Source organism: Mirounga leonina, unplaced genomic scaffold, assembly GCF_011800145.1.
Source record: "Mirounga leonina isolate KUSES-001 unplaced genomic scaffold, KU_Mleo_1.0 Mir_154, whole genome shotgun sequence".
Taxonomy (NCBI): Eukaryota; Metazoa; Chordata; class Mammalia; order Carnivora; family Phocidae; genus Mirounga; species Mirounga leonina.
The window spans coordinates 37,791,143-37,816,501 of NW_023270389.1; the positions used below are offsets into that span (position 1 = coordinate 37,791,143).

At 37.6% G+C, this 25,359-nt stretch overlaps 1 protein-coding gene and 1 long non-coding RNA gene across 8 annotated transcripts in view; both read left to right on the top strand.

The window, feature by feature from the left end:
* RPS6KC1 (ribosomal protein S6 kinase C1) overlaps positions 1-25,359 on the top strand; it is a 198,296-nt gene that overhangs the window by 8,507 nt on the left and 164,430 nt on the right. For all 7 annotated transcript variants that reach the window (XM_035010534.1, XM_035010535.1, XM_035010538.1 and 4 more), the window contains exons 2-3: positions 7,424-7,459; positions 13,915-14,035. In XM_035010534.1, coding sequence (XP_034866425.1) covers positions 7,424-7,459; positions 13,915-14,035 — 157 coding nt within the window. The remainder of the gene's footprint in view (positions 1-7,423; positions 7,460-13,914; positions 14,036-25,359) is intronic.
* On the top strand, positions 7,470-10,881 carry LOC118014326. The gene is made up of 3 exons (XR_004680261.1): positions 7,470-8,939; positions 9,857-9,934; positions 10,851-10,881. It is a non-coding gene; the product is annotated as an uncharacterized LOC118014326 (long non-coding RNA).

Consider the following 25,359-nt stretch of genomic DNA (forward strand, 5'->3'; position numbering starts at 1 on the left):
TCTTATATGGAAGTTCTTTCATTCCAGAGAACTAAACAATGTTGTAAAATGTCTAATTAAATTGGTTTGTGCAGGTGCTGTCTCTTGGGTCCAGACTACCTGGCTGGCGGGTGATTAACCAACCCAAATATTCTTGCCAACCAGTGACAGCTCTGCAGGGAAAAGAGGGAAAGAGGAACTGAGAAGCAGGTGATGGGGTAGGATGGAGGTTGAGTTTGGTAACAGGACACTTGCCTCTGGGAGCTGGGCGCTTTGAGCTACCTATTCTTGCCAGAGGGGGGTGGTGTGTGTGTGTGTGTGTATGAAATGCAGTTTAAAGGTGTCAGTATGTTTATATGAAAGTATGGATTTTTTGAAAGTCAAATGCCTGAAAGTCAGGATTGTGTGCATTGCGTTGATGAATGTGCCATTTGGTTTACATAATCACCACAATGGGAAATGTTCAGTGTAGTATAGCCTTACATTTTTGTATATCCAATTATTCTCATCCCACATTTGGGGAGTCCTATCTTTGAGAGATGAAGAGTGGGCATGTGTCCCCCCTTTTTTTTCATGTTTGATTATTTGTATCTTGACACTTAGTTTTTAAAAAAATGTTACTTTTGGGGGCGCCTGGGTGGCTCAGTCGTTAAGCGTCTGCCTTAGGCTCAGGTCATGATCCTGGGGTCCCGGGATCAAGCCCCGCGTCGGGCTTCCTGCTCCGCGGAGAGCCTGCTTCTCCCTCTCCCACTCCCCCTGCTTGTATTCCCTCTCTCGCTGTGTCTCTCTCTGTCAAATAAATAAATAAAATCTTTAAAAAAAAAAATGTTACTTTTGTAAACCCTTTATCCACTTAGCTCTATTACCAGACTGGTAGCTGAAGAGCCATCAGAAGACTTGACTGTAATAAGTTGCTCATAAAAGTAGCTTCTTAAAATTTATATTTAACTCATTTCTACTTGGTTCTAAAGGGACTAATTTTGTGATCATTTTTTGTAAGCGATATAATAGATTTGACTGATTTTTGTAGTTCTGTTTTCTAGGAGTTATCTTTCAATCTTATGAAGAAGACAATTCTTTTGTGTGGGTCTGAGTGAAGAGAGTGACTTCAAATCATAATTATGATGGTAATTAGATAAATGAGTATTTTAAACTTTTAAGGAAAGTTGGTAATACTTATTAAGAAGTAGATAAAATAAGTTAGCACTCAGAAAAGGATCTAGAGGACCTAATGACTGTATGATCTGTTGATTATTATGGGCCTGAGCTAGTCCAAGCCCTAACTTAAGGTCTTTTTTTTTTTTTTTTTTTTAAGATTTATTTATTTATTTGTCAGAGAGAGAGCACGTGCGAGTGTGCGCACAAGCAGGGAGAGCTGCAGGCTGAGGGAGAAGCAGGAGCTCCTGCTGAGCAAGGGGTCGGACTTGATCCCAGGACCCCGGGAGCCTGACCTGAGCCGAAGGCAGACGCTTAACTGACTGAGCCACCTAGGCGTCCCCCTCAGGTCTTTGTTTTAAAGATAGGAAAGAGGGCTCATTTTAAGGTTGCTTTCTCTTTGGTTTATTAATAAACTGGCAAAAAAGCAGTTCATGGCTAGTACCAGAGCCTGTAATCAGACCTCTTTCTATTTCGCTCCTTCTCTTCTGCCAAAGCACTTCTTCAGCTGCTATTTTTTGGTCAACTTACATTTCTCTGTAAAAGACAAAAATGGGTTTACCTAACAGGCATCAGGAATATTACTTGCATACTTGGAATTTCATGTGACAGAGAGAGAGAGAGAGGGAATATGAGTAGGGGAGAGAAGCAGAGGGAGAGGGAGAAGCAGACTCCCCGCTGAGCCAGGAGCGTGATACGGGGCTTGATTCCGGGACCCTGAGATCATGCCCTGAGCTGAAGGCAGACGCTCAACCATCTGAGCCACCCAGGCACCCTGGAATTTTAATCTTTAGGAGGGCCGATTTAGTTATGTCCTGGAAGGAGTACTTTGTTTGGAATCATGGAGTTCTGAGATCCAGTCTTGCCTGTAACTGATTAATATGATTAATATTAGTATGTGACTATATGCTCTTGGGCTTGGTTATCTCATCCTACCAGGCAGGATTGTTGTAGTGATTAAATGAAGTAGAGGACTTAATTTCTTTTTTTTTTTTTTTTTAAAGATTTTATTTATTTGACAGAGAGAGACACAGTGAGAGAGGGAACACAAGCAGGGGGAGTGGGAGAGGGAGAAGCAGGCCCCCCGCGGAGTAGGGAGCCCGACGCGGGGCTGGAGCCCGACGCGGGGCTCGATCCCAGGACCCTGGGATCATGACCTGAGCCCAAGGCAGACGCTTAACGACTGAGCCACCCAGGTGCCCCTAGAGGACTTAATTTCTTAGCACAGTAAGAGATAGTAACCTTCACTGTAAGCCCTTATTTGTTTTCCTAAATTCAGAATTTGCTGTTGGCATTAACAGGGGCAGATGGACTACAACAAACATTGCAGCAGCATTTCCCAACTGTATTTCAAATTTAGTGGGTGTTGCATTAAAGAAATAAAATAATAGCAGATAACATATGATAAAAACAAAAAGTTGACTGGATAGATACTACATATTTTTCTTTTGGAGATTTACTATGCATGATAATGTATTAAAAGGCTTGAGAAAAGGCCTGCTGTAAAAAATGTCTCTTTTTTAAACAAAGGTAAACTGAATTGGTCATTAAGCTCTTCCTTTGAGAGCACTGATTTTAAAGAATATTGATATTCCATACAGCACGGTTTGTGAAGCACTGCTTTAGGGTAATAATTGGAAGATGACTTGGTGATAGAATTCTCTATACCAAGAGGCTCTACAAGTTATCTGTATAGGTGATAGGTAAGGCTTACAGTGGAAATTTAGGAAATTCAGACAAAAGGAATCACTGCTTTAAATTACATCTTTTGTGGCATTTATTGGCTGAATTTTATGACAAAATACTGAAATTCACCCCGAAAGAAGTTACTAAATGCTAGCTAGTAACCTGTATCAGAGAGAATTTACAGTGGTTTTTTTTAGAGTTGATATTACTTGTTGAGATGATTGCTAAGATAGTGTTATAAGTTATAAAAATCTGGGGCGCCTGGGTGGCTCAGTTGTTAAGCAACTGCCTTCGGCTCGGGTCATGGTCCCAGGGTCCTGGGATCGAGTCCCATATCGGGCTCTCTGCTCCGCGGGAAGCCTGCTTCTTCCTCTCCCACTCCCCCCGCTTGTGTTCCCTCTCTCACTGTGTCTCTCTCTGTCAAATAAATAAATAAAATCTTAAAAAAAAAAAAAGTTATAAAAATCTGGGTCTGAGGGCTCATTTTGTTCATTTTCATTATGATCGTATTCTTTCTTCAGATTTCTGATCGATATTCTTATTTTTCACCAACTTTAAATTCCTGCTGAAGAGAATTACATAGTTAGAAAGAGTTGGACATTTGGTCTCAACCTATGTTATCCTAACCAACCCTTTTGTGTTTTTGATTTCCATCTCAGGGGATGTATTCTTAACTATTTAAATAAGATTATGCATGTGGGAATACTGAATCTCTTATAGTGGGGCGCCAAGTGGTTGAACTTGCTAATGTATTTGCCAAGCGGTTATATTTTTATAATATAGTGGTGTAGAGATCAGACCCAGTGTATTTTCTGTTATCGTTCAGTATCTAGAAGTGGAGTAGGCCTTAATATTTGTTGAATGAATAAGTGAAAGAATAAATAAAACCTAATGGTGACAGGGTTTGTGGAAGTAAGTAAACTCAATTATTGCTGAAAATATTACAGATAATTTGAGGGATACAGTGTAGTACAGTGGAAAGAGCACTGGACCAGGAGTCAGAAATCCAAGTTCTAATTCCAAATCTAAAGGTGAATAGTCGTGATCTTATTCAAATCTCTGGATCTTATTTCCTCATTGGTAAAAGGGAGACTCATAATAACCACTCCTGCCTAGTTCATAGGTTGTTGAGGGAATAAAATGAATCATTAATAAAATGCTTTGCAAATATAAATGTACAAAATCAGATTCCCCCCCACCCCCATGCCTAGCACAGTACCTTGAACAGTATTAGCAGTGGTATAGACTTTCTTTCTTAACACTGAAAAGGAGGCTAAGAATTGATTCTTGGAATGCTCACAGATTGTTGGGGGATAGAAGGAGGAAGAGGAACCTGCAAAAGAGAAGCAAAAGAACCAGGAGGAAAGAGGAGAACCAGGAAAGTATAGTCCTGAACTTTCCCGACATGATTTTCACTAAGCTTTGCTTATGCTCTTGGGGAAAGCGATAGTTAATACTTGGCAGGTAGCTTTTGATTTAATTTTCTGATCTCTGCCTGATTAAATCCCTCGCCCCTTCACATGAGAAGTATTTGAGGGTGAAGAGAAGTTCTTGTAAGCTTAAATTAAAGACCTTCACTTAGGTACTTTAAGAATACTTAAACTTTGGGGTGCCGGGGTGGCTCAGTCGTTGAGCGTCTGCCTTCGGCTCAGGTCATGATCCCGGGGTCCTGGGATCGAGCCCCGTATCGGGCTCCTTGCTCCGCAGGAAGCCTGCTTCTCCCTCTCCCACCCCCCCCCCCTGCTTGTGTTCCCTCTCTTGCTGTGTCTCTCACTGTCAAATAAATAAATAAAATCTTAAAAAAAAAAAATACTTAAACTTTGGTTTACTGTATTTTCTGTACTAACTATGAATAATTTATTATCATGAAAACATCAGAAGTCTTAATCACTCAGCTGTTCTTGACAGCTTCAGGGATGCCACTGTGGTCTGGACAGTGAGCATCCAGTGTCAGGGAAAGGTCTGGGATGAAGTGTTTCCCAACCTGTTGCTTAGCACACTGTTGTTCTCTGAGATACTAAAATAAGTTGGGGAAATACAACCCTCCTCCTCCATTCTGCATTTCCTCCTCACCGCGCCCCCCCCCCCCCCCCCCCCCCCGCACGCAATCACTAGACTGTGAACTCCGTGAAGGTGTGAATGCAGGGGCTTTGTCTTATTCACCATGTATCAGCAGCACATAGAACTCTGTGAGCCACTCAGCCTGTAGATGACAAATCATAATCAGATTGGCTATTTCTGATAAGATGGTTTTAAAATTGTGGCTGTTGGGCACCCGGCTGGCTTAGTTGGAAGAGTGTGCGACTCTTCATCTTGGGGTTGTGGGTTTGAACCCCGCATTGGGTGAAGAGGTTACTAAAAATAAATAAACTTTAAAAAAGTTGTGGATATTGTTAGGGGATGGCTGATGTATTTCTGCTTACTCAGTATACATATATTTGATTTCCAGGAATGGCTTACCTGAAGAAAATCCAAAGTGTGATAATTCTAGTTGCACACTGAATCAGGAAATAATAATTTCTTTTGTCAGAAAAAGATCGTTTGCGTATGTAAAGGAAGATTATTTAAAATAGTAAGATATCTTCATATCTTTACAAAGTGATTGAGTTGTAAATTAGTAAATCTATTACTTTTCCATAAAAGAAAACTTGTAGAATGTCAGGTACACCTGACTAAGCCTTCTTGCCAGTGATCAGATGTTGACTCTTTTTGGTGGGCAGATTATCTGTGGCTTGATTATCCCTGACTCTCTTCTCATTAGCATATTTTACAAAAATTTAAGAAAAATTTATAGTAGGCAAAATTAAATCATTAGTTGTGTGAAACACTATCATAGTTTTAGAAAGGTGGGTGTATGTTGGGGGGGTGCTAGTATGTGAAAGTTAATAGCTAAAATTCAGTATTTGAATAATTTTATGGTCATTAGTTAACTATTCTAGCCTCTTATTCTAAATCTGTGCTGTCTAATACAGTAAGAATCAGTCATATGTGGCTATTTGTATTTAAATTTAAATTAATTTAAATGAGGTAAAATTAAAAATTCAGTTATTAATTGCAGTAGCCATGTTTCAGGTGCTCAGTAGCCACGTACATATATGTGGCCAGCCGCTACTGCATTGAACAGTGCAGATAAGGAACATTTCTTTCCATGATCAAAGAAAGTTCTAATGGATAACACTATTCTAAATTAATGAAAATTGCCAAGAGAATTCACCAAATTTATATATCCTGAAAGCTGGAGAATAGAGTGGCAAGAAATTGGAAACCTTTCCTGTCTGGAATTAATTATTAAATTAGTTAAATTCTCTAGTAAGGGAGAGAAGGAACTAACTTTTTTATTATGAAGTTCTTGCCGTGCTCTGATTTGATGTCTGTCAGATCCAGGCCAGGCAGGGAGTATTATTCCCCATTTTATAGTGGAGGTCAAGCCTGTTGAGTGGATCATAATCTTCAGTTTACGGTTGTCACCAGTCAGCAAAGACTTCTTTCTTCTTCTCATCCATAGGCAACTATTTTAATCTGTTAATGTATCTTTTTGTCTTTGCAAAATGCATATTAAAGTATCTAGTTCATGAAATTTACATTTACATAGATGGTATTATGTATCTAATGTGAGATTTCCCTACTCTCCAATGCTGTTTGATGATTTAAACACCCAGCCTTCTTCTTTTCGTAAGTTTTGTGAGGAAATCTTTCTAAATGGTGTTAAACTTTTTGGCTTTTATAATTAGAGAAGTCTGAAATAATCCCCCTCTTTTTTTTTGCTCAAGGAATATTGATAGGATTATTTGTCCCTGAATGCTGTATGTGATTTTTTGTAAGTTACTTTTCTTCACTGGTTCGGTGGTCAGTGATTACTTCACACAGGTATTGTTGTGCCTGAGCACTGTGGCTGCTTTTTTTTTAATTGGAATTTTTATTGAGCTAACTGTAGATTCATGTATAGTTGTAAGAAATAATACAGAGCCATCCCTTGTATACTTTGAATGGGCAAAGCTGCTTTTTTTGCTTCTACTTTATATGTAGGCTGGGAAGTGGGGTAGAAAAGCTTGTTAGAATTATGTCGAGTAAGAGTGAAGCCACCGCATTCTCTTATGAGTATAATGTATGAACTTTAGTGTGTGGGCTTTTTTTTAGCTGCCTTTCTTTCTTTCTTTCTTTCTTTCTTCCTTCCTTCCTTCCTTCCTTCCTTCCCTTTTTTTTTTTTTTTTAAAGATTTTATTTATTTGGCAGAGAGAGAGAGAGAGCCAGAGAGCACAAGAATTGTAGAGGGAGAAGTAGAAGCAGGCTCCCCACGGAGCTGGGAGCCCGATGCGGTGGGGGGCGGGGGGGGGACCCTGGGATCATGACCTGAGCCAAAGGTAGCTGCCCGACTGAGCCACCCAGGTATCCCTTTAGCTGCCTTTTTCTTAATTTTTTTAGCATGTGTTTCAGGTGGTGAAGTTATTATATAGCTGAGTTCTTTGTAAGTGATATAATATGGTATTTCTTTTCCTTTAAGCAAATTGAATTTCTCAGTCAAATACTTTTGAAATTAATTATACAGATGTGAAATCTTAAATTTTGGTAATGATGAGATATTTCTGTGTATGTTTTGTTTTAGGTTGTTTCACGAAGAAATCCAGAGGATGTCCAGGAGGTAACATGTTTATACATATGAAAATTTTATTTTATATATTTGACAAAAATTTAATTAAATGCTTTGTTGAGGAAACGGAATTGTTGGTATGTCTGTCTTCATATTTATGTGTTTGTCTGGAGATCATCTTTAGCTCACAAAACAGTAGCTGAAGTTTCCTATTTCAGACCTATTAAGTATGGTTAAGTTTTAGTAGGTGTTAAGTTATACAAGGAAGAATTTAAGGAATTATAGTGCTGTTTAATAATGTGATAATGTTTCTGAAAACTAACATTCGTAAGATTTTAGTATTAGTTAAGAGCTCTTATCTATTTCAAAATCATGATAACTTTAATAAAAAATGAAGAGTATTTGGTAACTAATTAATTTTAAAGATCATAATAAATTATGGGTTTCTGTCTACTTTCAGTTTTATATTGAGTTGACATGTTGACACCTTGGAAAACTGCTTTGGGTGTAGATGTCTGTTTCTTTTTTAAATTTGTAGTTAGTTGTTTTGCAGACTCTTTCTCTCTAAAATGATACCAGTTTGTGTGTTTTTGCTTAAAACTATGGAATTCTTTATTTGTAATTATTTTGTGCTTGTTATATACCTTAAGGAATCCTAACTGGGGAGCTTGCTTGTTTTAACATTTTTTGATTTACTTTCATTTTGGTACCTGCTCATTTACACCATATTAGAAGGACGTATGTTGGGGATTTTTTTTTCTTACTAAAGTGTTTAAAAAAGACATTATAAATTGACAGTCTTGATTCTGCAAAAGTTTCCCCCCCATTTGAATTTTAATGTCTTTAGATGGAGTATGTATTTTCTAACAAGCCCCGCTACTCCTTATTAACAAACCTGGCTTGATTCATACATTTATTGTTTGGCGCTGGTTGGTTTGAGTGTGTGACATCAGGTTTAGACAATATTTGAACTTTTATACATTAGCATTTCTTGCTGTATTTGATTCAATATTTGTTTTGAGTTCAATAAAACACAATTTTAAAAGATTTCATACTATTTTTCTTAGGTGTTTTAAGATAGCTCACTTTTCCCCCTCAATAACCAGGAAGAGAATATTGTAGTATAGTTATTTTGGAAAAAAGGATATATGTATTTCTATATCTATATCCTTCCAAAATGGAAGTAAAAGTAATTTGCACCATTGTATTAAGTACTGTCTTTACTTAAGTGTCAATTGGCTAGTATGGGCTTTCTTTAGAATTCTTCTAATTATGTTGAATTAATAATCAGTACAGTCTGTTCTGCTTTTGAAATTTTACAATTCTGTTAAAATTAAAGATGGGTTGTGTTTCCTTTGAATACATTGTCTGATTGCTATGCTGTAGTTTGTAGCTTGATGTTCCCATTTTCCAGGGAGAATCCTGAGCCAACCTATCCATGAAAATACTCTCTGCCATTTCCTTAATCCTTTTTTGGGGAAAACTCTTTTATAATAACAACTGTTGGTGAACCATTCATCAGAAAACTCTTGTAAGTGTCCTTTAGTTAGATGATTGCATGGTCCTTTGTTAGACATGGTATAAAAATTTTTAAAAATGTCTTCTGTCTTGCCAGCTTCTTGAAATATAGAATAACCTTGAAATTGTAACACTCTAGCTTCTCATGTATTTCATTCAAACATTGGAATTCTCATCTAGGAGAGAAATTTGCTACCTAGAGTTTGTTTCCATTTCCTTTCCTTTCAATTTCTCTCTCCTTTTAAAGGATTCATTTAGTTACTGCTTTAGAATTTAGTCAGGCTTCCCAAGCGCTATTGAAGATTAGAAGATGTTCTGTTGATCTAACCAAATATAGGCTAATAATATGCTATCCTTATAAAACTGGAGATGTTTTGTTGGTTTTCTTTTATAGATGTATTTGCACACCTTGGTACATGCTACCAGGTAGCAGTGTTTTCTTCCTAATGCTGAAATACTCACATGGAGGAAATAATTTAACATTATCCAGGATAGATTTCTTTTACAAAGTTTTATCCTTCAAAAATTCCCTCTAAATTTTTCTTTATTAAGAGAAGCATGGGATGGGGCGCCTCGGTGGCTCAGTCGGTTAAGCATCTGACTTTGGCTCAGGTCATGATCTCAGGGTCCTGGGATCGAACTCCACATTGGGCTCCCTGCTCAGCGGAGAGCCTGCTTCTCCCTCTTCCTCTGCTGCTCCCCCTGCTTGTGCTCTCTTTCTCTCTGTCAGATAAATAAATAAAATCTTAAAGAAAAAAAAGAGCAGCATGGGAAACTCTGAGGGGGACAGCAACAGTTAATGTGGCCTCTCATTCAGTAGATTCTCTACAGCATGAACACCTGCAGAAGGGTAAAGAAAGAACTAGAGATGTTGTGCCCTCCCTCCCGTACCTTTTTCAAAAAGTAACCTATAACTCTGTTTCTCTATAGGTAGTAGATTTCGCTGGTGAAATTTGGGAAAAGGAGAAGAACTGAAATAGAACTTTCTATGTATCACATCAGAAATCTGTTAAGTCATTTCATAAATAAAATAGTTTGATAAAAACCATTTGAAAACATTTAAAATGTGTCCAGGGAAAGAAAAGGCTCTTGAAAAGGGGAGAAAGAAAATCCATAAGCAAGTATGGTAGTGGTGCTGGTTGCAAGAAAAGATGATTCAGCAATTTTAAAATACTATGTGAGAGGACAAATTGAATTGAATTGAGTTTTTTTGTTTATGGGATCTAAAGGTTTTTGCTATCATTAAGTGAAATTATCTGAAAAGAAAACATTTATGTAAAAATTATTTAAGGGAATGTTTTTAATGAAAGTTCAAAAGCTTTTACTAAATTCGTAGTGTATATATATGACTGTCACTGAATTAATATTTAACTGAGGAATTTTATGCAAAGTAACTTTAATGAATAAGAAATTTCTGCAGGGGTTGGTTCAAGAGAATAGTAGTTGTTATACAGTTTTTTTTTTTCCTAGTAGGAAAGAATTACTAGAGAAAATAATTTTTGCGGGCGCCTGGGTGGCTCAGTTGGTTAAGCGACTGCCTTCGGCTCAGGTCATGATCCTGGAGTCCCTGGATCGAGTCCCGCATCGGGCTCCCTGCTCGGCAGGGAGTCTGCTTCTCCCTCTGACCCTCTCATGCTCTATCTCATTCTCTGTCTCAAATAAATAAATAAAATCTTTAAAAAAAAAAAAAAAAAAGAAAATAATTTTTGCATGCATCTTTTGGACTTTGTGTAGTCCAGTTATAAACATCAGTACTGCTAATGTAGTGGAAATGTGCTTTTGTTCACTTTTCCCTTTTGAAGATTTCTAGAAATGTCCAAGGTTAAAAGGAGTACGAAGAAAAGGAGGCAGTAGATGGTACATTTTGTGATGCTTTAATTTCTTTCATTTTTTTTTTTTAAGATTTTATTTATTTATTTGACAGAGAGAGACACAGCAAGAGAGGGAACACAAGCAGGGGGAATGGGAGAGGGAGAAGCAGGCTTCCCGCTGAGCAGGGAGCCCGATGTGGGGCTCCCAGGATCCTGGGATCATGACCTGAGCTGAAGGCAGACGCTTAAGCACTGAGCCACCCAGGTGCCCCGATTTCTTTCATTTCTTGAGGGTTTATATTTGCTCTTAGATATTTGGTTCTATAGTTCTAGTGTTGAGAATAAGGAGGATGTGAGAGAATAAATTAGGCATGATGAAAAAAAGAGTCTCACCTTGGAGGCTCTAATTCTTACTCTGACAGACTATATGCTAGTTTATAGACAATGTTGTTATTATCATTATTGTGATTAAGTTACTAACTTTTGCCCCTTAAGTTACCCTGCCTTAAAAATGACCCTAATTAGAACAGAAATTTTATCTGCAGATTTGATTCCATGAGCTACATACAGTCTTTTGAATAGCTCTCGTTTCTAGTTTATAATGGCTTTAAGGATGGCATTTATCTTATGTAAGGTTATTTTCACAAGCCCATCACCCATTTCTGCCTTTGGCAGCGTGTACCACCACAATTTGATCTATTTTAAAAATATAAAAACAGCACTTTTTTTCCCCATGACAGAATTATTTTCATGTATTGAAATTAGAAATTACAGAGAAGCAAAAAATGTGAAAATTAAAATCACTTGTAATCTCACTGTCCTGAGACCATTTACTTTTCAAGTATTGGTTTGTCTTAGTTATTCATTCCTCTTGCTCTTTTACTGGGACTGTTGGTTCTTTACTATCAGCTTTTGTCTCATTCACTTCCATTTTAAAATAAAATTTTTTCTTCCATCCAGGTGGTCTGTCTCATGGCAAAACCAAGTTCTTAAATACCTACTTTGCACTTGGTTTCCTCTTCCTTCTGGCTGACCTCTCATAGTTAGGGTTCCCCATTGTTTTGTCCTCAGATTCCTCATCTTGTTAAAAATGCTGAGAAAGCTTTCCTGAGTGATTGCACACCTCTCTGCTGATAATTCCCAAATGAATACATCTTGCTTAGTTCTCTCTCTTGAACTCCATACCTGTGCCAAATATGTCTAAAATTGAACTTTGTTCTTATCTTAAAAGTTTCCTCTCCCCTTTTCTTCACCTTAGAGAATGGCACCACTATTTATCCAGTTGCAAAAGCCCAGATTCTGGTGATTATATTTGGCATCTCACTCTCATTTTAAAAACATCATCCCCAGTCCCTTCTCTCTCTCTTTATTTTTGTTGGTCTAATCACTACTTGCCTTCAGTATTCCTAAGATAATACCTTCCGTAGGTGCTCCTTTCTTAATACCCTTGGGCTTCCCTTGTCTGCATTTATCACACCGTCTTTTGACTTAGTTATTGTGTTGGCTTCCTGCTGCCCACCGAGACTGGAAGTCTTTGAAAGCAGGGTCTGTGTTTCTCATTTCTTCATCCTTTGTGCTAACACAGAGCCTAGCACAGAGTAGGGACATGAAAATACTTGTTTTGGTGACTATTTTTGTTGTTGAGTAAATGAATAAAAGGAAACATCAGAAGGAAGCAGTTTAAATTAATTCATATGATAATTTGACTAGTCTCCCAGGATTATAACTATAGTAAAAACAAGAAACTCATTATGGTAGAATTTTTTGATAGTATGATAAAGTTAAGAATTTCTTACATCCAGAGAGTAAAGTTTTTGACAAGAGTCTCTTAAATCTCACTTGATTACCTTCTTGGCCTAAGATTTGCTTATTATTAGCATTACATTCTATTGAGTTTGTTAGAAGTGAGGTAATTAGGTTTTTTTTTTTTTTTTTTAGAAGCAAAGACCCTAGTATACCAGGTAATGGAATTTAAAACTCAGTTTTATCCTATTTTTTGGAGACTGAGGGGCTGAATCAATGATATCAAAGTCATGTCAAATCTGTTTTCTTTATAAAGGTTTTTTTTTTTCTAATTTAATCTGAATAAAGTTAAACAGTAATTCAAATTAATGGAGGTAAACCTCTATGTGTTATATAATCTAGATGACTGTTATTTTCTGTTTTGAACTATACTAGTTCTAATGGTATTCTGTTCAGGATTCATCTTGCCTTAAATCCTTATTACTACTTTAAACTGAGATTTGTGAAATAAGATTTATGAAATGTAAAAGTTAAGGTTACTTGCTACACAACCATTCTTCAGTGTTATTTAGTTTATCCTTTAGGCAAATGCTGTGTAGTTACTTTATGTTTAAAAATTGTTTAGGGGGCACTTGGATGGCTCACTTGGTTAAGCATCTGACTCTTGATTTCAGCTCAGGTCATGATCTCAGGCTTGTGAGATCAGGCCCTGTGTAAGGCTCTGTGTTCAGAGTGGTCTGCTTGAGATTCTCTCTCCTCCCCCCCAACACGTGTGCTCTCTCTCTCAATAAATAAATAAATCTTTTAAAAAAATTGTCTAAATTAGGTGGCTTAGTTGGTTAAGCCTCTGACTCTTGATTTCAGCTCAGGTCATGATCTCACGGTTGTAAGATTGAGCCCTGCTTTGGGCTCTGTGCTGAGCATGGAGCCTGCTTGGGATTCTCTGTCTCTCTCCTCCTCTCCCTCTGTGTGTCCCCCAACCCTGGGCTTGTGCGTGCCGTGCACTCTCTTTTTCTCTCAAAAAAGTTGTCTAACTATTTTGTGTTTATAAACACGCTCTTTTTGAGACAGAATATGTATTTTGATACCTAGCTCATTTCCAGGCTCATAGTAATTGAGTTTTGAAGAGGTTAAATGACACTTTAGGTGGTATAGACCTTCTTTGTACCAGGTTGAATATTTTCCTAAGAAAACAGTACTTGTGTAAAATGAAATTTAAAAACCAAAACAGAAAAGTTAAAGAGTTGCTGCTATATATTTTTAAATCAAATATTATTTAATCTCAGACAGTTAACCATATTGGTTAGAACATATATTTGTTTGCCTCTGCATGACAATTTTGGGCACTTCCATGAAAAGATTTTTTGTTGTTTAGATATATGAACCTACATTGTGTCACTGTGAGAGATACATTTGATTTTTCTTTTTCTTTAGATAATCGTATGGAAGAGATACAGTGACTTTAAGAAACTACACAAAGAACTATGGCAAATTCACAAAAACTTATTCCGACATTCAGAATTGTTTCCTCCATTTGCTAAAGGAATAGTGTTTGGTAAGTGATTATTTTTGAAATTGTGATTTTAAAAAGTGATGATTGGCTAATTGTGTGTGTATGCTGAACCCTGGAATACTGTACGATGAAGTCAGAAGCCCTTAGTAAGATGACTCGTATTAGGCAGCAAGCACTTGTTGTTTTTTCATGTTCCTGGTGTAGGCTCTTAACTCTGATGCATTTCCTCTTCCCTTTTGTGAAACAATAGCACACCAACTTCAATTCCAGCCAGTCAAGCAAATAAAACAAAACAAAACAAAATCAAACATGTAGGAACATAAGAAGAGATGATATTGAATTATTCTTATAGTTCTGAAATTTGGGGATTTTTAAAAGTTTATACTGCATACATTTTTTTCTCATACCTTCCTTAAAATGTGAATGGTTATGATTTGAGGGACCCGGCCAGGCCAGATACAGATATTTTGGGGTGGTGGCTCGGGATATGTTATTGATTAACGACTATTAGATTCATGGCTTCGCAAAATTTTAACAGCAAACTGAGGCACAGAGCTTCCTAGTACCCTGCTCTTGTTGCTCTGTGCTGCCCATGGTGTGTGTGTGTGTGTGGGGTACGTCACCCTCTAGCAGGTTGTGGTGCCAGTTCCTGTCTGCAGCTCCCTGCTTACCAGTCCCAGCCTGCAGGTTCCTGTCCATCAGCTTTGGCTTTCCTACCATAGAACAGCTCTGACTGGGGTAACCCCGCTAACTTCTCGCATTCTGTGTGCCCAAGCCACACTGCATGCCTATCTGCCAGCCTTGGTCTGCCTTTATCCCAGAAAGTTGTTTCCTGTGGCTTTCTTAACACAGACATTGTGTACCCTAGGCCCTGTGTTACCTTGCTTGGGAGTGGGCTTCCAGCACTGTGATTCTTTCTTGTTGCTCGCCCACTAGTCTGGTCCCATATGAACTCTGGAGGGGTCTTTCTCGATTTCCTGGCAACTGTGGACCGGCTCTGGCCTAGGGAACCCAGCTAACTTCTCCCCCATTCAGTGGCTACAAACACATCTTCTCCAGGAAGATCCCAATCCCAACTTTGGGCAAGGGGTTCCCCCTTCCAGGTTGTTCCTTCCTTTGGTACTTTCCTTTACCCTGGGGTAGTCTTTAGAATTAATAAGTTAACTGTTGTTTAATAGTCTTTATTTATATTAAGAAGCTTTCCTTCTTCAAATTACTATGTGGATTTGGTCTCTGGACCGAACCCTACTGATGCTCTCTTTGGTTGAGGAAGACTTTTGGATGATTTGAAATTATCCAATCTCCACCTGCTTGTAGTTTATGTGGAATAGTGATTTCTTCAGGCTGATTGCAGGACCACAGAACTCACTGAGCTTTACACCTTTCTTAGGATATTTTGCATGTTTTACAAATCCTTGAGATCTGGGGACAAGAAACAGATACATAATAGTATAGTAACATCAGTGGCATTTATGACAGAATGAAGTGTGGCCATCAAAAGCTTGTTGCTACAATTCTTTAATTTTTTTTTTTTTTTAAAGATTTTATTTATTTATTTGACAGAGAGACACAGCAAGAGAGGGAACACAAGCAGGGGGAGTGGGAGAGGGAGAAGCAGGCTTCCCGCCGAGCAGGGAGCCCGATGCGGGGCTTGATCTCAGGACTCTGGGACCATGACCTGAGCCGAAGGCAGATGCTTAACGACTGAGCCACCCAGGCACCCCACAATTCTTTAATTTTAACAAATACTTAATATTAACAATTTATGATATATAGTGATGTCTTGAAATATAAGTAATGTCAAGAGGTATCTTGGGTTCATAATTACAAAGGAAAGTATTTGTATTTCCTTAGGTGAAAAGCAATGCGGACAACAGGTCAGTAGCAATAGAACCATTAGTTTTGATGGTACCATCAATTAATTTTGTTCCCCTATGAAGCATTAGGGGATCCATAAACTCTTGTAAATCTTTGGTCACTTTTGGCCTTTGAGCTCAGACATTCCATGGTATTCACGTTTCTGATGCCTTCTGTTCATTGTTATTAGCCAGTATCTATGGTTCCTTACCTTTTTCCGTGACACTTTTTCTGATTAAAGTTGTAGTTGCTTTTTGCCATTGAACTACTACCTTTTCTGATCATGATTTTGCTGCTGTTAATAGAGTCTTCTTCGATTAATACCAGTCCAGCCGTAATTATCTGGAAATTTTATAGGTACACTTAATTCAAGAAACATTTTAAAAATAGGCATTATGGATATGATGATTCAGCCTCTGTCTTCTGAGAAACTTAGCTGAAGTGAGCATCATGATCTAAAAGTTCTGAAAGGGAAGTGCTTTAGGATGTGACATCCTTACTGTCAAGTTTTTAAGTTTTGTGGCACTCTCCTTTTTTTTTTTTTTGAGATTTTTTTAAATTGACTGTAGTTGACATATAATATGATAGGAGTTTCAGGCGTACAACACAGTGATTAAACATTTACATAGATTATGAAATCAATACAGTGAGGCTAGTTACCATCCGTCACCATACAAAGTTATTACATTATTATTGACTGTATTCCCTATGTTATACTTTACATCCCTGTGACTTACTTATTTTATAACTGGAAGTTTGTATCTCCTTATCCCCTTCACTCTGGCCTCCTTCCCCTCTGGCAAGCACCATTTTGTTCTCTGTATCTATGAATCTCTTTCTGTTTTGTCTGTTCATTTGTTTCGTGTTTTTTAGGTTCCACAGATAAGTGAAATCGTACTGTATTTGTCTTTCTCTGACTTATTTCACTTATCATAATACCCTTTAGGTCCATCCGTGTTATCACAAATAACAAGTTTTCATTCTTTTTTATGGCTGAATAATAGACTGTTGTGCATGTGTGTGTGTATATACCACATCTTCTTTATCAATTCATCTATTGATAGACACTTAGGTGGCTTCCATATCTTGGCTATTGTAAATAATATGGAAATAAACATAGGGATGCATATATCTTTTTAAATTAGTGGTTTCATTTTCTTCAGATAAATACCTAGAAGTGGAATTGCTGGATCTTATGGTAGTTCTGTTTTTTTTTTTTTTTTTTAAAGATTTTATTTATTTGACGGAGCACAAGCAGAGGGAGAGAGAGGGAGAAGCAGGCTCCCTGCTGAGCAAGGGGCCTGATGTGGGACTCGATCCCAGGACCCTGGGATCATGGCCCTAGGCTGAAGGCAGCCGCTTAACCGACTGAGCCACCCAGGCGTCCCTGTTAGTTCTGTTTTTGATGTTTTGGAGAACCCGCCCATTCTGTTTTCCAGTAATTGCACCAATTTACATTTGCACCAAAAGTTGCAAGAGGATTCCCTTTCCTCTAAATCCTTGCCAACACTTGTTATTTCTTTTTTTTTTTTTTAGATTTTTAAAATTTATTTATTTGAGACAGAGAGAATGAGAGAGAGAGAGAGCACATGAGAGGGGGGAGGGTCAGAGGCAGAAGCAGGCTCCCTGCCGAGCAGGGAGCCTGATGCGGGACTCGATCCCGGGACTCCAGGATCATGACCTGAGCCGAAGGCAGTCGCTTAACCAACTGAGCCACCCAGGCGCCCCACTTGTTATTTCTTATCTCTTTGAGCCTACTCATTCTGACAGATGTGGGCTGATATCTCATTGTGGTTTTGATTTGCAATTCCTAATAATTAATGATGTTGAGCATCTTTTCATGTGTCTGTTGGCCATCTGTATGTCTTCCTTGGAAATATGCTTATTCAGATCCTCTACCCACTTTTTAATTGGATTGTTTGTTTTTTTGGTGTTGAGTTGTAGGAGTTCTTTCTTTTGGATGTTAACCCCAGTGACACTCTATTTTAATTATGAAGATGCAAATAATTAAAATTCACCAGTCTGAGGAGTTTTTTTTTTTTTAAAGATTTTATTTATTAGCGCACGCATGAGGGCGGGGGTCGGGGGAGAAGCAGAGGGAGAGAGAGAAGCAGACTCCCCGTTGAGTGGGGACCCTGATGCAGGGCTTGATCCCAGGACCCTGAAATCAGGACCTGAGCCGAAGGCAGATGCTTAACCAACGGTGCCCCTAATCTGAGGAATTTTAAGAATCATGCTTCTAAATGCACACCAAAAGGTGTTCTTTTATATTCTAAAAATAAGAGACCTCCCTCATACTTAACTGTCTTTTCCTCCCCCTTTCTCTCTTAGTCCTTAACACGACTTCGTGATTAGAGACTGCTTTATTCTTACTTATGGGTGTATCTTCAGCATGTAGGACCATGCCCAACATATAAATGCTTAAAAAATAAGTTGAACAAAAAGAAAGAATGAGTTAAAATGTAAGAGACAGAGTAATTATAGGCAATGATATCATTGAAAGTCAATCTCCAGGCAAAAATTAAAAAGTTTGATTTTACTTAGTATGGGAATATAGATGCACAACAGGAAGAGTATAAATTTGCACAAGTTTTGGAGGTCAGTTTAAAATATACCTTTTCCTTAAAAAAAAATGCCTTTTCCTAACAATTCTGTTTTCAGTAAATTTTACTACACATCTGTTCTCACATCTGCATAAGAAATATTTATCAATGATTGTTAGACATTTTAGTCTCAGAAGTCTCCTTTACACTCTTAAATATTATTGAGCATCTCAAAGAACTGTTGTTGTAGTTGTACCTTTTAACATTTACCATATTTGAAATTTAAAAATAATATTGTATTAAATAAAAAAAAGTATATTACATATTAACATTTCTATGAAAAATAATTGTAAGAAGAGTGGTTTTAATTTACATTTGTGAGTCTCTAATGCTGGGATTAAGAGAAAACAGCTAGATTTTCATATCTGCTTGTGGATCCAATCTGTGGTGATAGATTGTTTTGATTGAAGTATATGAAGAAAATTCAGCATTATAGAGATGATGTAGGGAGGAGTATTTTAATAGCTTTTCACACAATTGAAGATAATCATCTTTGATACACCAAAACTTAGTAAGTGATAATTTCTTAAAAGTTTAGTTGCATTATGGAATCTGAAATCTTATCAACAAAGCTTTGGTACTTTGTTTTATTAAAATTCATTAGTCTTGGGGCGCCTGGGTGGCTCAGTCGGTTAAGCGTCTGCCTTCGGCTCAGGTCATGATCCCAGGGTCCTGGGATCGAGCCCCGCATCTGGCTCCCTGCTCATTGGAGAGCTTTCTTCTCCCTCTCCCTCTGCCTGCCACTCTGCCTACTTGTGCTCTCTGTCTCTCTATCAAATAAATAAATAAAATCTTTAAGAAAAAAAAAATTCATTAGTCTGTCTTAAATTTGAATGGATTTTTTTTACGTATGCATGAGCTTATAACATCATGCATTGGTCATGTGAAAAATATTCATTCCCCAAGTTATGCAGATCTTGCATATGTTGACCTATTTCATTATATAATATCAAAAAATGGTAAATATCATCACAGATCTCTAAAGGAGATATTTTAAGTATTGGGAAGCTGTCAAGCTCGCAGCAGCTTGATGGCTTGAATTTCATTGCTGACAACAATGCAATGGGTAGTTTTCCTTGAATTGTTGGGCTCACTTTGTTTATGGTTTTTTTTTTTTTGAGTAAGTTTCTGCCAGATACTGAAATCTGAATGGCTATAGTTTTTTCCCACAGACTTTTGAAAAGAAATGGTCTCAAGGGTCAAAATTTAATAAAGTTAAAAATTTTTATTGCTTCATCAAAGACATTCTGAAGTGAAACTGACATTTGAAATTTTTTTTTAATATGAGTGAATGGCAGTCAGAAATATGGTGATTGCTAGTAAGTATAATTTGGTGCCATTGTCTTGATTCATGCTAAGAGGTTTGCACTTTTACTGCCATTGCTTTTAGGTGATCAGTGCAGGTGTCAATGCAGTGGAAAATGGAACTACTGTCTTAATATTATTATGAAAATGGTTTTGACCTTGTTGATCCCTTGCAAGGCCCTCGGGGACCCTCAGCAGTCTGCAGATCACATTTTGAGAATGCATACACAAACAAATATGTGCACACAATGTACATACATATGGGTGTTCTTTGCAGCATTTTCAATAGAAGAAAACTGAACAGAAACTGCATTTTCTCATTATTTGATTGCATAGATATGCCATAATTTAGCCAATTAATAGAATTCTTTAGCTCTTTGAAATATACTGGTGTGGTAAGATCTCCAAGCTATATTTTTAAGACACAAGAACAAATGTTGCACAGCAATAGGTGTAGTAAGCTCACATCTGTGTTTGAGTAGACATACATAATTGTGTGAAGATACACCCACACACATTTGTATAATGTATGTACCTTCTCTGGGTGCAGGAGGAGGGATGTTTTTACTTTTTATTTTATACCTTCTGTACTGTGGAATTTAACTGTGTCCATGTATCTTTAACTTTAATATTGGGAGATACACAACCCAGCTTCTTAAACAGTAAGCTTGTCACTGGGTGAAAGGGAGTGGTTTCTAAATTGGTTGAGATTTGTAGCTATTATTGCTATTGCTAATGGATTATCTTCAACTTTTTTCCATATCCTTACATATAATAGAATGAAAATTTCTTATTCATCTTGATAAGTAAGCAGTTTGTCTCTCTCAGTAAATGGTACAGTCCATTTGTAATACTTGATAACTGCAGTGAACCCTGCAGGCTGCAGCTGTGCTTGTGTGGGGGGACTTGAGGGTTCATCATCTATCTTTTTAACTGCTCTCACATTTTTAGTATATGAACCTCAGCAGCAAAAGAGAATCCTATTGTAATTGACACAACCATCAAAAATGTAGTTACTAGTCTAGTGGGGTAGTGAAAAGAACATGCCTTTTGGAATCTGATGGCTTTAGGCCCAAATCCTCTATCCGTGATTTACTAGCAGTGTGATCTTGTGCAAATTAACATCTGAGTCTGTTTTCTTATTGTTAAGATATGGATAATACCTTCCTGTTCTGTGGATTACATCCGCAGTGTGTCTCAGTGCTTAGGACATACCCGCTACCATCAGCTATCCTCTGTTGCTCAGTTACCGCTAAGGTAACCATACTCTTGTGTCCCCAAATTCAGCGTTGCACTGCTCCACTGTGAATTTTCTTGTTAGCCTTGCAGACTCTTCAAATGTCTCCTCTTCTAGGAGGTTTTCTCTGTTTCCTTTAGGCTGAGTTTGTTGTTTTCCCCTTCAGTTTTACATCTTACCAGTAGAGCACCTAACTTATGTTTTTCCAATTTTTTTTTTAATTTGCAAAATTTTTAAGTTTACAGAAAAACACCACAAAAGAATAGTGTGGTAAATACTTTTATATCTTTGGCTCAGGTTCATTGATTGTTAACAATTTGCTGGATTTTTTATAACTCTCTATGTATCTCTCAGTTTCTTTCTGAACCATTTGAGAATAAGTTGCAGATATTGTGACACTTCACCCCTGCGCTTCATATTTTCCCTATAATCACAATTCCATATCACTCTCAAGAAATTTAACCCTGATAAAATAATAATATCAAATATGCAGTCCGTATTCATATTTCTTCAGTAGTTCTAAAAATGTCCTTTTTAGGTTTGTTTGTTTTTGGATCTAGGATCATGCCTCTAGGTTAATCTAGAGTATTCCTTATGCATTTTTTGTCTTTCATGACAATGACATTTTTAAAGTGTATAAGACAGTTTTGTAGGATTCAAAGTCTCCACCTGTCTGATTGCTTTTTCAGGATTAGATCATTGTTTTGTTTGTTTTGTTAGATCTTTTATCACACTTTGCTTTCCTATGAGAAAGAGAAAAGCAGTTCCTGATAGCTAAGAAAGAACTGGCCTCGCACTACCTATTCGTTAGACCTTGGTGTTTCCTAGAGTTGGCCTGGCATTCACGTGTAGGCTGTGTTATTCTCCTGTTGAACGTAAGCAGTTTCACAGAACAGGAACATTAGACAAGGCCACTCTGTGTCCTTGGATCAAGACAAAAACAAGACCACTCTGGAATCATGTCTGAGCACAGACAAAAACAGGAATATTGTTAAACTCACAAAAATGATCAAGCATATCTTCATCTTGGCCACCGTGAGTGACTGCCACTTCTTTATATAAATCACAGCCTTAGCCTCTCTTCATTCATCTTGCCTCATAGTAAGATTTATTAAAATTGTAGCACCATAGAATTAGATAGAATTCATAGAACCATAGAATTATCCCCACAATAGCATCAGAACCAGGGTAAAGCCCCTATTTCTTTAAACCTTTCCCAAAAGTACCTAACACAAGCCAAATCCTGTAAGTTCATTCTCACACCCTCTTAGTGAAATGCCCCAGGGTTCCCAATAATGTACATTTTCCCTAGCTGCAAGGAGTAATAAATCTAACTTGTTCGTTTAGAGGTATGTTCTTGGTGCTGTTGACTGGAAAGAATTCACACCCGAAAACTTTGGCCTCTCTTTGTTTTAACTCTGAATGAATTTTTGCTACAATTAAGAATCAGCATCAAGCTTTTCTAGCTAGTTTCTTACTGGTCAAGGGCAACTTTTAGTTCCATATAGCCAGTTTTTGATCATTGACATTCAAATTTTAAAAAAGTTGTAAGCTCTGATATCTGGGTGTTCTACCTTAAAAAAAAAAAAAAAAAAAATCCCAAAGGCAGCTTAATAAATCAGAGAGAGAGAGACTTTATTTCCAATGATTTATCAGCTTAATTAGAATGCTTGAATTTAATTTTTCCTCCCACAGCTTTTAATAAAGAAAATATTGTTGGCTCATTGGGAGTGAGGGGCTGGCTTATATATAGTATAGATACATACACACAAATAATATAGCATATAATATGTAATACTGTACAAGAAATCTTACGAAAAATATGTTTTGCATTTTCTATTGTAAATCAGCTATAATTTTTACTCTGTTCACAGGAAAATAAACATTGACCCTGTGAATGGAAACTTAAAGCAGTGATAAAGAAGTTCCTATTTATGATTTCTCAGTGTTGCTGCTTTTGAGCAAGGTGTAGGTGCTACTAAAGGACTAGCAACTGTAGAATAGCCACTAGGGTGTTGACTACAATTAGGATGACTGTTGAATCTTGCTACCTTTTTTTTTTTTTAAATTAAAACTAGGTGGCTTTGTTAAATCTATTAAGGCTAATAGTTATGGATTAAAATTCATCTGCTTCTCTTTTGTTTATGCTACAAATCCTACTTTTTTGTTGTTGTTATTCTGAAATATCTTAGGAACAAAGAAGTGAGCATGTTCTTTCATCTACTTGTTCTGATGATAGGATTCAGTGTAATTGAACCTTTTACTGCATAAGCCTTAATTTTTGATTGTGCTTGCTCCACTCTGAAAAATATTTTATTTTTAAAAATTTTTTTAAAGATTTTATTTACTTATTTGAGAGAGAGAATGAGAGAGAGAGAGAGAGCACATGAGAGGGGGTAGGGTCAGAGGGAGAAGCAGGCTCCCCGCTGAGCAGGGAGCCTGATGCGGGACTCGGTCCCTGGACCCCAGGATCATGACCTGAGCCGAAGGCAGTCGCTTAACCAACTGAGCCACCCAGGCGCCCTGAAAAATACTTTAATTCCTCTCCACTTGTCCAAGTTTAGTGAAATGGAAATGCATAAAGATGTGTTTTATTCTCTTTAGAAGTTGATGTACTCATTGCTTAAGCATTTTAGTCTAGCTTAATAGGGAGGTGGGATGAATCACTGATGATACTTAGGATTGAAGCTTCCAAATTAATATGTATTAGTTTTAGCTACTGAATGAGATTTTTTAGGGTGTCATTAAATATTAGTGAGTTTTCCATTAAAATTTCTCAACAAGTAGTTAATGGCATTTAAAGATAATATCAGGTGATTTTGTGGGTTGAAACATAGTATGATTTTTTTGTGCATTTTCTGAATTTTTGTTGAGGTTATATATGTTCACAAAATTATTAATATTAACTCACAGGCACTGGAATTAAATTTTGTTTAAAGGATAAACATATTGGACTATAATCATAAGTACCAGTGTATACTTAATTTCTTATTTAGACAAGAGAAGGAATAATGGACATTAGCTGTCATTTTAACCTGTTTGGCCAGTGGATTTTTCCCAAGACTGAATAACTTAGATTGTTGTCCAGAAAATTTGCTTTACAGGTAGGGGCGCTTGGAAGTTTGTTTCCAGATAATATGTTGATAGGTAAGCTAGCACATCATTTTAGATTCTCATCGGGAGAATTGAGTTAAATTGAATTGTTACATATGAACTGAGAAATAATAGAAAAACAGAACACAGAAACATGGAATAGTGTAGTGGTATTAGGCTTGGTTTCTTGTGATAAACCTTAAAACCAGATAGAAGTCGATTTCTTTCTCATGGTGTCAGATCTGAAGGTAGCTCCAGGCAGGGCAGCTCCACAGTGATCAGGAATCCAAGCTCCTGTCTTGTTGCTCTGTCATTTTAACCTCCCACGTCACAGTCCTTCCTGGAAAGGGACAAGGAGAAAGAAGGAAAGGCAATCTCTCTCTCTCTTTTTTTTTTTAAGAGATTTTATTTATTTGAGAGAGAGAGACAGATAGTGACAGAGATAGCGAGAGAGAGCACAAGCGGGGAGGAGAGGGAGAAGCAGGCTCCTGCTGACTGAGCAGGGAGCCTGACGTGGGGCTCCATCCCAGGACCCTGGGATCATGACCTGAGCCGAAGGCAGATGCTTAACCAACTAAGCCACCCAGGTGCCCCCAAAAGGCTATCTCTTAAAGAGATTTCTAGGAAGCTACAATATAACTTTTGTTTTTATGTTTTTGGCAAGAATGTAGTCCATGTCCACATGTAACTGCAAGGCAAGCTGGGAATGTAGTGTTTTTTTTCTCTGGGTTGCCTTGTCCACAGTTAGAAATTGGGCATTATTTTACTAAGGAAGAAGGTGAAAACAGACACTGGGCTAGCAACTGGCAGCTTGTTACATATAAATAAAGCAGTGTCCTGAATGTTAGGGATCCTCTAATTGACTGCCTCTGGCCTGTTAACCTTTACTGGGCCCCAGGCTCTTTGATGATGCTGGTAAAAGTTACAGACTTGTTCCCTAGAAAAAGGTACCTGTGGACACATGCATGGAATTTTGTAGGACTGTTGTCTCTGGAACCCATCCATTAAGCCGAATAGGTTGTTTATGGACCACTGTTAAGATTTTTTATTGATGAAAGATGACTATTTTCTTTTTTTTTAAGATTTTATTTATTTGCGAGAGAGACAATGAGAGAGAGAGAGAGACAGAGAGCATGAGAGGGAGGAGGATCAGAGGGAGAAGCAGACTCTCTGCCGAGCAGGGAGCCTGATGCGGGACTCGATCCCGGGACTCCAGGATCATGACCTGAGCCGAAGGCAGTCGCTTAACCAACTGAGCCACCCAGGCGCCC